General features: G+C 39.4%; 1 protein-coding gene across 1 annotated transcript in view; it reads right to left on the bottom strand.

The window, feature by feature from the left end:
• The window catches only part of kcnh8 (potassium voltage-gated channel, subfamily H (eag-related), member 8), a 452,674-nt gene that overhangs the window by 63,936 nt on the left and 376,708 nt on the right, over positions 1-12,030 (bottom strand). Inside the window, exons 11-13 of the mRNA XM_073054437.1 lie at positions 8,205-8,419; positions 2,350-2,391; positions 805-1,160 (exon numbers count right to left, since the gene is read on the bottom strand). Coding sequence (XP_072910538.1) covers positions 805-1,160; positions 2,350-2,391; positions 8,205-8,419 — 613 coding nt within the window. The remainder of the gene's footprint in view (positions 1-804; positions 1,161-2,349; positions 2,392-8,204; positions 8,420-12,030) is intronic.

Raw genomic sequence — 12,030 nt, 5'->3', positions numbered from 1 at the left:
TCGATTTCTCAAACTTCTGGTAATGCTCCTCCCCCCCACCATTCCCCATCCCTCTTTCCCGCTCACACTTATCTCCTTGCCTGCCTATAGCCTCCCTCTGGTGCTCTTCCCTCCTTTTATTTCTTCCATGGCTTTGTGTCTCTCCTATTAGATTCCCCCTTCTCCAGCCCTTTATCTCTTTAACCAACCAACTTCCTAGCTCTTCACTTCACCCTTACCCCTCCCACTTTTACCTAACACCTTGTGTTTCTCCTTCCCCTCCCCCTACCTTTTAAATCTACCTCTCATCTTTTTTTCTCCAGTCCTGGTGAAGGGTCTTGGTCTGAAATACCAACTGTACTTTTTCCCATCGATGCTGCCTGATCTGCCGTGTTCCTCCAGTAGTTTGAGTCTGTTGCTTGGATTTCCAGCATCTGCAGATTTTCTCTTGTTTATAATTGTTCTACTTGTAATTTTTTGCTAACTTATTGTGCAAAGTGTACTACAAAATCACTTAGATTTAGAAAAGCTAGAAATGATTCTTGGTAACATTTTCTTATACTTGTAGATAAAAATGAACTACCATATATTTGTCCTTTAATGATGTGGTTACACAATTTAAGGCATTTTTCTAATTAAGGTAAATCAGGTGACTGGTAAAATAGATGGGTCAAACAAACGTATTGCCTGTGTATAAATATGATCCTTATGTAATAAGAAATTTGCTCCTTTCTATAAATTTCAATGTAATAAGTAAAATATATAAACTAAGAAAAATTACAGACATGTCCAGTATTTGTAACAAATGTCTAGAATGAGCTGTACCTTGGACTGAGATCAGGAGAAGCAGATGCATTCAGTGTTGACAGATGCAGCTTCAGACTTTTATCTTTTCCATTCTTGGCATTAATTAACTCATTATCATGCCTGCTTCTGATCGTAACATTGCAGCCCCTGATGGGAGATCGGAAGTGTATTGGGCCTGAGATAAGTGGCTGATTAACTCCAAGAGACCTGCTTGCATTCATAGTCTTGTTATAATTTAACGATCGATTATGGGATGTAAAGTTGGCAGACACGCGTGATAATGGGGTAGTCTCATCAACTTCTTCAACCGCTTCTTCATCTTCAACAATGGAAGCAAGTTTCTGTTTTAGCCCGCCATTTCCATTGGACTCTGACTAAGTGTGAAAGAAAAGCATTCAGTTAAGGGTATCATCAGTTAATAGTCAGGAACTTGATAGTTCTTTTTTAACTAATTAGTAACTTAACATGATATTTAAATCATTTAAACAGAGCAATAAATTAGGTGGGGACTAAATGAATTAGCGCCTTTTGCATCCTTGGTCTCAGAGACCAATGATATGCCTTTGAAATGTCACTTTGCAATAATGAGAAAGACGTCAAGCTTTTGGATACAGGCACACCCTCAAAATAGCAATGATATAAATAACCCAGTAATATGTTTAAGTAACATTGTCCCTGGTATAAATATTGGCAAGCTTCTGGGAATCTTTTATTTCTACCTGAGTGAGCAAATAGGACAAGCATTTTGCCTCATGTTTAATATTTGGCAAAGTATTATGTTTCATCATCACTATTGAAGGTGACCTGAGGCTGTTAGAAGTAAGTTGTGAAATTAATATTAAAACAGAATAATATAGTGGATTCCAGTCAACTGGGACACATTGGGACCAGCACAAATTAAAGCAGCTGACCTAATTAACCAGTTTCACAGAAATAGTTAAAAAAAAAGGTATAAAAATATTGAACTACCATTTAACTGTAACTAATTATGCATTTGAATTAAATACTTAACAAATTAGAACACTATGAATACTGTATTACAAACACGACAAAACACTAGCTGGGTGTTAGTTTCGAATAGTTATCGATGGAGGAATTCAGCTAGTTTACGCTGCTGTGTTCTTTTGATTGACTGCAAATGAACAAAATCAGTGCAGTCACCCAGTGCAGATAATGAACTGCCATCATTGCCTCCTGAAGTAGTGTCGAAAATCACAGCTTTTTAACTCCGCATCCATCAGACCAAATGAATCACGCAACTGACTCTATTTAAAAATTATTCATTCCAGGCATGGTGTAGTGTCAAATGGACACACAAGTGCACGCAACTGACACTAGTGAGAAACTGTTCAGTATCGTTCCCTGTCCCAATTAAGTGGCAATGTCCCAAATAAGTGAAGGGAATCCTGGCTATTTTCTCAATTAGTTTTTGTTCTTTAAGGATTCTCCCAAATAAGCGGCTGCCACAATTAACCAGAATCCACATATAAAAGCATATTGCTTTAGATAGAATTGAGAATCCAAAATATGTATAACAGAGTAAGTTAAAATATGACAGCATACCTGGGATATTATGCAGGGTTTGTGGGACAACCTTGAAATCCCCTGTTAAAATAAAAGCAGTTTTATGGAAAGATATGCTTTCATACAATAGATTGTTCGTATTTGCAACATAATGTTTGAAAGGGTGAAACTGTCAGACTAAATAGAACACTTCGAAAGGCAATAGGACATCACAAAACTAGACAATCTTTTCAATCAAAGCTCAATTATAACAGACTGAGTGGCTTCGCTCTGAACTGAAAGATACCTTGATTTAATGAAATATTGGCAGGGATTCTGCAGACAAATGCCGGAAAGTCTAGGACTTCTGCACGGTCATAATCAAATATGTAAGTCTCTCAATTACTTGACCATTGTCGTTAGATGATATTTCAAGTGTGCTGACAATGGGCTTACTGTGATGTTCAATATTTACAGAAAATCCTAGCAATTCTGCTGGATGATTGGCTCTTGGAGTCATAGAAAAGTACAACACAAAAACAGGCCCTTTGGCCCATCAAGTCCATACTGAACCATTTAAACTAAATTGGATTCTGTGCTAAATTAGAAATTAACTTCTTCAGTAATGCATTGGCATATCAGCCAATATTTTGCTATTCTCCGTGTCTCTGGAGTGGAACTTAAACCCAAAGTTTTTGGATTTAGAGTATCTACATGCACTACTATTATTGAGAGCTTGCTGAGGACGACAGCGTTTTGGTTATATTAATGGCACCATCTGGTGTAAATAAATGACAATGGTTTGAAACTATGTAGCTCACTAATCAGGCCAGATCCCTGACCAGTTTTGATGCCCCCACCACTTTCCTGATACAATGACATAAACGTACAGCCCTTTAAATACTTCAAGCTATCCTGCTTTTGCATCATTATGTTATGAGAGTGATGAGGGCGTGGACGACTGATGGACTGTATCATCTGGGATTCCAAGGGACTTGGAAAGTCAATATGGCTATGAAAAGTTTGCAACTGCTCTAAAAACATTTGCGTTACACATTTCAAAACAAGCAGAGCGGTTCTGTCAATTCAGATTGTCCTTTCAATTTTGATGTTTCAGTTTATCATTAATTGATCTTACTCTAAGCCAGAAACTATTTTAAAGTTAAGATCCAGAATTTTACTTGCAGAGTTTGTAGTTTACAACTAAACTGTCCGATTCTACCATTCTAAAACACTTTGAACTAATTTGTTTGTATGAAAAGTGCTCTATAAATATGTTGCTTTAACATTATTATTAATCATCTCCTTAAGGTTGTTACAGCTGGGTTGCTAATGGGGTCAAAGCTCACACTACCTACTAAATGCTCGAATGTCATGCACCTCAAATAGCCTCTGACAACCAAGTCCAGCTCCTGGCCTTCACATGTGGCTTAGCTACTAAGCCCAGCTATACCCACAAATGGGGAAGGCTTTGGGAGTAAACTCTGAGGGAAAACTCCAGAGCTGGAGTCCCAAGGCAATTCAACATTGATCTCCATTCTGACTAGCAACTAGCGAAGTTCCTGTATCAGTCTCTGCTGTTCCTCTGACTTCATCAGATGCGTGGAGAGGGAGAGCTTGCTACATGGGCAACAGCTTGCTCTCTATATTGTCCTGCCTAGGCTTGCGTATCTAGACAGCTAGGATGAAATATCCATGGTCAACACTGACCAACAGTGCCTTCAGATCAGAGAGGTTCATCTCCACTTTTGCAGTCTGCACACTTGCAGTCTGACAAATACTGGGTCGAGAAATTTTGTACCAGTTATAAAAACAAAGGAATAGGCTGCCAGTTTATTTGATTTAACCTAACACTCCACATTCTTTGAAGGAGGAGGTCAATCAGTTACTGTCTACATATATTCTCTGGGTCATAAAGAATATAAATCTACAGATGAATTTTTGGTCCATATGATCTTCTGGAATGGCTTGAATTGTGGGGGGAAAGTGGAGTTTTTTTTACATTATATTAGCCTGGGGTTTTAGAGCCCTTGCTCCTAAGATCAATAATTTGGTTATAAGTATATATAATTAAGAAAAGAATATAACATTGATTGCTGAGACAATTGAAGGCAAAACAAGGTTATGATTTAGGTATACAAGGTATACTCCAGACCACAGCTGGAGTACACTGATCTCCTTAGTTATGGAAGGAAGTTATTGCACTGGAGTTAGTTGTGAGAAGTTTTAGTAGACTAACTGAAATGAGCAGGGTGTTTTATGAGGCAGACTTGAGCAGGCTAGTTCCGTATCTGTTGGATACATGGTGAGGGGATGACTATAACACACTAGATACTGTTGGGATGGATGCTTCCGCTTCTGGGAGAATCCAGAACACAGAGTCATTCTTTAAAAATAGGTTAATTAATTTAAGATGGAGGTGAATAAAATTGTTTTTTTTCTGGTGTTCTTCTGGAATTTAGTGAGTCTTGAGAAAAATTCGACCAATGGATCCAATTTTTCTAAAGCCACCTCCTCTAAGACACTTGATTGCAAGCCATTGGGTCCTGGTGTCTTGCCTGCTTTTAGCCTCATAAGTTTTCCTAATACATTATCCCTTAATATTAAGATTTCTACAGGTTCCCCTATGTTACTTGCAGTTAACATACCTGTTATCTTTGGATTATTTGCAGTACTTTCACAGCAAACACTGATGCAAAAATGATTTAACACATCTGCCATTTTTTTGCTTGCTGTTATTAACTCACCAGGCTTGTTCTCTAGATTGGATAGAGCTTAGAAACAAGAAAGTGATGGCCTTTCTGATGGGGTTGTATTATAGGCACCCCAATAATTAGCGGGAGTTGGAGGAGCAGATAATAGAAACATAGCAACATAGAAAACCTACAGCACAATACAGGCCCTTCGGCCTACAAAGTTGTGTGAACATGTAGCAAGATTGCAGCTATTTGTAAATATAATATGGTATTAGTTGGAGATTTTACCATGACTGGGCTAACCATACTGTAAAAGGCTTGGATGGAACAGAATTTATGAAATGTGTCCAGGAAAGCTCCCTTTATCAATACAGTGGATTCCAGTTAATTGGTCCATTGGTTAATCGGGCAGCCAGTTATTCGGGATAACTCTTTAAGAACAAAAGCTAATCAAGAAAATAGCTGGGATTCCCTTCATTTATTTGGGACACTATGCACTTAACTGGAACAGGAGATTGTTGCTGTATAGTTTCTAACTAGTGTCAGTTGCATGAACTTGTGTGGCCATAAGATTGTGCTTACAGCAACAAGTTTTTAAATAGCATCAGTGTTAGTGCTTGTGCTCAAAAAGCAGTGACTTTTGCCATTGATAGTTGGTGGGAAATAAGAAATAAGACAATTTAGAGTTGTTTTGCTCATTGCAGTTTCAAGCATTCAGGCTTGGAGATGCCAGAAACGACCAGGAGTGAATATGAAACAATTTCACGACTTCAACAAGTCAGGAACTATGAAGAGTTTGAAATATTGACAATCATCTTGAATGCTACAATGAAAATGTAGATTTGGAGGATGCAATCATTGAAGGCATCCACCCAGTCCGCAGGAGCTGACTTTACAGGCTAGGACAGGCGTGTCCCTATTTCACTAGGGTAGTTGGCCCGACAGCTACATTCGCCTACTTTAGCCTGCAGCGTACCTGGGTGTGGTTGCTGTTGCATGCAAACAGCTACCTGGAGCCACAGGTGAAAGCTGAGGAACTAAAAATGAGTGAGCTTCTCCATATTGGACATGACAAGTCCCTTCAGAAGAGATGCTATCCCTCCCTGGACACCCCATACATGGTAGTGTAAACTGGATGAATTCCTCTGTCGATCATTATTAGGAACTAATACACAGTTTTATAGAACTGTAGTAGCACTGGTAGGTTTCTAATTTGTTTTGTGTTTCATTTAAATGCATAACTGGTTACTCAGTTTAACAGTAGTTTGCCTTTTTTTTATACCTTTTTAACTATTTCCATGAAAATTCGGCTTATGGGGGCAGCCGCTTAATTCGGCCAAAATGTACTGGTCTGAACCTGTCCCAGTTAATCAGAATCCACTGTATGCAGAGACCTACTAAAGAGGGTACAACGCTCAACATCCTCGACCGATAGGCCAGATGGCAGAGGTGTCTGTTGGCAAGTACTTTGGGTCCAGTGACCAATAGTTCTATTAGTTTTAAAATTACCAGTTTACAGGTTAAAGTCCTGAACTGGGGCAGAGAAATTTTGGCACCATTAGGTAGGATCTTGTAGAACTTGATTGGCTGAGACTGTTTGCAGTGAAAGGGGTTTCTGCAAAGTGGGGGCTTTTTACAAGTGTGATGTCAAGAGTTCAGGGCTTACACATTCCTGTTAGTGTGAAAGACAAAACTGGCAGGGCTTGGGACATTGAGACATTGAGAAATGAGGAATAACATTGTGTAAACAATTGGGAACTAGTGAATCTGTTGATGTTGACAGGAAATGCAGGAGTGCACGAATGAGTAAAGTTATGAAGGGAAAAAAGGGATATGAGAGGGATTTGGCAGGCAAGGTGAGGCAAAATCCCAAGAGATTCCAATGGTATATTGTGGTGAAGTACATATACCTGTCTGGACAGCCCCCCCCCCCCCCCGCTGACTGCTCCTGTGACTCCTCCCACAGACCCCGGTATAAAGGCGATTGGAGGCACTGCTCCTCCCTCAGTCTCCAGGATGTTATGTGGTGGTCTCTTGCTGCTGACGCTGCTGACGGTGCTTTCTTCCAGCTAATAAAAGCCTATCTCGACTTACGTCTCCGAGAGTTATTGATGGTGCATCATATATAAGGAGTACAAGGGATGCTTGGGAGAGAAAAGGTCCCTAAGTATCAATATGGCCTCCTGGTTGGGAGTAGAATGAAACGGGAGAGATTTTTAATGAATATTTCTATCTACTTTTACCATCTGGCCATCTGCTTAGAATCAAGTTGGTGCAATAAACACAGGAAATTTAACTCTTGTATTAAAGTTACAGAGTCATAAAACACTACATATTTCTCCTTTCACCCTAAACCTATGTCCTGTAGATTTAGCTTCACCCAACCACAGGGGAAAGATTGCTTGCCTTTATCTTATTTACACCCCTCATAATTTTGTAGATCTGTATAATATTTCTCCTTCATCTCCCCCGCTCCAGTGAGTAAAGTCCTAACCTATTCCACTCAGATTCTCAAGTCCCAGCAACATCCTTGTAAATTTTCTCTGCACACTTTCAAGTTTATTGATACCTTTCCTATAGGTAGGTGAGGCAGAACTGCACACAATATTCCAGACACAGCCTCACCAATGTCTTATACAAGTTCAACACACCAGCCCAACTCTTATACTCAGTGCTCTGATTGAAGAAGACCCATGTACCAAAAGCTTCCTTTACAACCCTATTCTGTGACATCCTGTTTGCCTGATTTTTGTTTTCCTTTGAAAGTATCAGAGCAAAACAAACAGTCAGAATGGGAAGGAAGCTCAACTAATTTATCTTGACATGAATTTTTAAGAAGAGGAGCTTTCTGGATAAGTATTATTGGTAATAATTTACTCTATCTCTGTGCCGTTTTACAATTCATATTATATCTATATAATATGTTAGTGATACTGAATTCACTTTTCAATAAACACAAACAAAGATGTTCCTAACAGTACCAAATGCAATCATAATATTTGCATTTATGACAACACTCACGTGATGGTTAATATCACAGCTTATGTGTTAAAGATAGGTATGCATATAAGCAAATAGTACATAGACAGGGGAAGATACACTGAATCTGTAATGGTGCACTAAAACATTATTCAATTTTTAAAATCTTGATAACTTAATTATATTTTAATTAGCATATTTTGATACTGTTGCAATAAGTAGAGTTATCACTATACTTACATCACCTTCATGACCCTCTCTGAGGTTATAAGTGAGATTGTTATAAATGTCTTCTTTGAATTTTTGGGAATATTCTGGGTACAGCTCCAGCACCTCATAGAGGCCTTTCAGGTTAATACATTGCAGGTCGCAGTAGGTTAGAGCTTTCACGTCTGCACTGGTTTTGATAACCTGATCTTTGTCTGCAAGATTTGCACCAATCAGATCGCCTTTACCTGTAATACAATAAGGAAGCTAGATCAGCATGGCGTTTCACAAAGCACGGTGAGTTGAGACTGAACATCGTGAAATTAGTTGGCAAAGGCAGGTTTGACTTCTCAAGGTCTCAGGGAAATGCAATGGATAGACAATATACTAAAACAAGGGCACTGCGTCTATGTATGTGTAGTGGATTTTATCTGTGGCTTTATTTACTGTACATATTCCGGAGATGATGTCAGCAACCGCTGAAGATTCCTGTTTGGCGCAATGATCGTGTGTCCACGATATGTAAGTTATCCTTAAGCAAAGGGCAGGATCATCTAGCGGCCTTGGTAATGTCTTCAGCGAGCCATGATGCTGGGTACATTTTTAGAAGCTTGGTGAGCATTTTTAAACCTCACATATGGCGAGGAAATATCCTGGAGTGCTTCTGCAAAGTTTGCTGTGCCAGTGGACATTTTTTGCAATTGGCAGGAGTGCATTAAATAAGCATCGGATCATTCAGGATATGAGCAAGAACTACATAGGAGGCCCCCTGCTTTGAAGATGAGGCCACGGAGCAGCTGCTGCAGGAAATGAAGTGAAGAGGGCCATGTTGTGCTTGACTGGCCTGGCAATGGCACCGTGGTAAGGCCAAAGACGGCTGAGATCATCTGCCGTGCCTCTAGTGTGCCAAGTACTTTGTCAGACACGAGAAAACAAGTCGTAGGTTTTACACGTTTGTCTGTTTCCCCAGGGGACTTGTTACTTGTCACTCGGTGGTCACTGTATTTTCAGGTCATCGTTCAAGCTCTTAGCCAGACAGGAAAGATCATTTGGTAAAGGCTCACAGCAGCTGAAGTAAGGATGGAATCAGAACAGAAACAGATTTATTATCGCTGACTTAGACGCTGTGATATTTATTGTTTTGCAGCAGCATTAAAATGCAAAGAAATATATTATTATAAATTATTAAAGGAATAGAGCATAAAAAGGAATAACAAGGTAGTTCATGAATTTGTGGATCATTCAGAAATCTGGTGGCAAGGGGAGGAAGCTGTTTCTGAATTGCTGAGTGTGGGTCTATAGGCTCCTGTACCTTTTACCTGAATGCAAGTTAGCAGAATACATAAAAAAATTTGCAGTGGTTGTGCGTGATTGGAAACAATTAAGTCATGTTGTCACCCTGGAAGCAAAGGGAAAAAGGACTACAAAGACATTCTCCAAGGGAACACAAAGGGCCTGTTTTGTATCCATCAATCTTTTCTGTTTTGGTGTATCATATTATGTTTGTATACAGAGCTTGGGATAATACTAGATAATAATAATGATACTAAAATAATGATAATCTAGATGAAATAGGGAGAATTATGAGGTCCAGTGAAGGTAAGTGCTCAGAGATACGTGGTAAGATCTTAAAAATTATAAATGAGTCAGTGATCTTGATATCCGTGAACAAAACGCTGATTTATGTTGGCAGTGGAAACCTCTTGACCATACTTTCCCATCACCAGTGCCATTGAACCTATGAAGTTCCTTTATCTTCCACAACAGGACCTTTAATCAGACTTGAAACCTTGATTCTATTTCACTTTCCACAGATGCTGCCTGATCTGTTGAGTATTTCTAGCAATTTCTGTTTTTATTTTAGAAGTAAATTTTTGTTTGTCAGACAGAAAGGAAGTGAATGGTTAACCACCTTGAGGGAAGTAATTCAACCACTTTTTTTTAGTATGTTAGTGCTCTGGACTTGCGTGCACAGGGCAAAACATCCAAACTTGCAGACACAAAGAGAGAACACACACAAAGTGCCGGAGGAACTCAGCAGGTCAGGCATTAACTGGAAATGAATCAACCGTCACCGTTTCAGGCCGAGACCCCTCATCAGGATTGGAAAGGAATGGGGGAATGCCAGAATAAGAAGGTGGGGAGAGGGGACCAAAGACAAGCTAGAAGTTAGTGGGGATGAAGTAAGAAGCTGGGAGGTGATAAGTGGAAAAGACGAAGGGCTGGAGAAGAAGGAATTTGACAGGAGAGGAGAGGACAGGAGTGGATCATGGGAGAAAGGGAAGGAGGAGGGACACCACAGAAAGGTCCTAACGGTGAACAAGCTACTCCAGCCTGTCTTATCTCCCATACTGGCTTTTCCTCTTGCATGGCTTAATGAATGGCTACAGAAGAAATATCAAAAGAAAAAAAATATGTAGTGTTAAACCTTTGATTGGAAAAAACAAGGAATGTTTATGCAGTACATAAGCTAAACATACTGTAGACCACCAAATCACAGTACAGGCCAACAATGTTATGCAGGTATTTTATTTGTTTATTTATTTAATTAACCTACTCCAAGATAAATCTACTCCTTTCTTCCAACATAGCCATCATTCCTTCATTCATGTGCTTGTTTAAGAGACTCTTAAATGTCCCTAATGTACAGTATCTGCCTCTACCATCAACTCCAGTGGTAAGTTCCATACATTTGCCACTTTCTGTGTAAATCAAAACTTACCTCTGACATCCCCCCCAATGCTTTCCTCCAATCACTTTCTATTTGTCATTGCTGATTTGGGAAAATATTATGTATTCATGTACATTTTTACGCTTTTGGTTGCTGTCAAGCTTCCCTCTGCGAGTGTAAATGTGAGAGAGCATTCTGTGTAGATGCCTTACAAGCAAAATAAACAGCTGCATGTTTGTTCCTCACCTCCCCGTCTCTTGTGCGCGTTATTCACGGACACCCGGCTTCTCAGTACAACAAACATAACAATTGGTGATGAGGTTACAAATATTCACATGATACTTATTGCTTTGTTTCCTTTGGCAAGAAAGTCTGCGTGCAACATTGGCGGTGTACGGCTGTGTAATGTGGGTGAGTGAAAGTATGAGAAAACGGCTGCAAGAAGCATAGTGAGTGAAGATTCTGAGGACAGGAACAGGATGGCTAAATAAAGCAGATAAGAGGAGAGAGAGATGGATCAGACAAGTTAACTTTTTTGGAATATGATTGTGTTTGAAAATGGTGACAATGTTTGCAAGCGTGGGGCCATATTATGAAATGACAGAACAATGGAATTTATATACTGGAAGATTTGAATATTTTGCGCTGGCAAATCAACTTTCTGTTGATTTTGTGTTCCAGCTTTTCTGACTGTGATAGGTGCAAAAGTGTTTATTATCCAGCCTAATGAAACCTGCTAAGCCTGGTGATAAGCTTTATGAGGCCATAGTTAAAATCTTAAAGGATCATTATTCACTTAAACTTTTGATTATTGTTGAGTGGTTTAGCTTTTACAAAAGGAATCGAGAAAGGTGAGTCTATTTCAGTTTGTGGTGCTGATGAAGCAATTGTCTGAATGACACATTACGTGATAGTCTTGTACGTGGCCTGCGTAGTGAGGCAATTCAGAAACGCTTGCTTACAAAAGGCTATTACGATTAGTATATCTATGGAGATGGCAGCTAAAGAAGCACAGCTATTAAGCGCATCTTCCCAAGTTTATAGAATTTTTATTGACTTTAAGAATGAGACACCTATTGGCAATCAGTGCTCCCATTATGGAAAAACTGGGCATTCAGCACCAGAATGCTGGTATAAGGATTTAGAATCCTAATGTGGTGGCAAAAAGGGACATACTGAATGCACCTG

The sequence above is a fragment of the Hemitrygon akajei genome, chromosome 8 (genome assembly GCF_048418815.1).
Source record: "Hemitrygon akajei chromosome 8, sHemAka1.3, whole genome shotgun sequence".
Classification (NCBI taxonomy): Eukaryota; Metazoa; Chordata; class Chondrichthyes; order Myliobatiformes; family Dasyatidae; genus Hemitrygon; species Hemitrygon akajei.
This window is presented reverse-complemented; position numbering and strand designations above follow the sequence as displayed.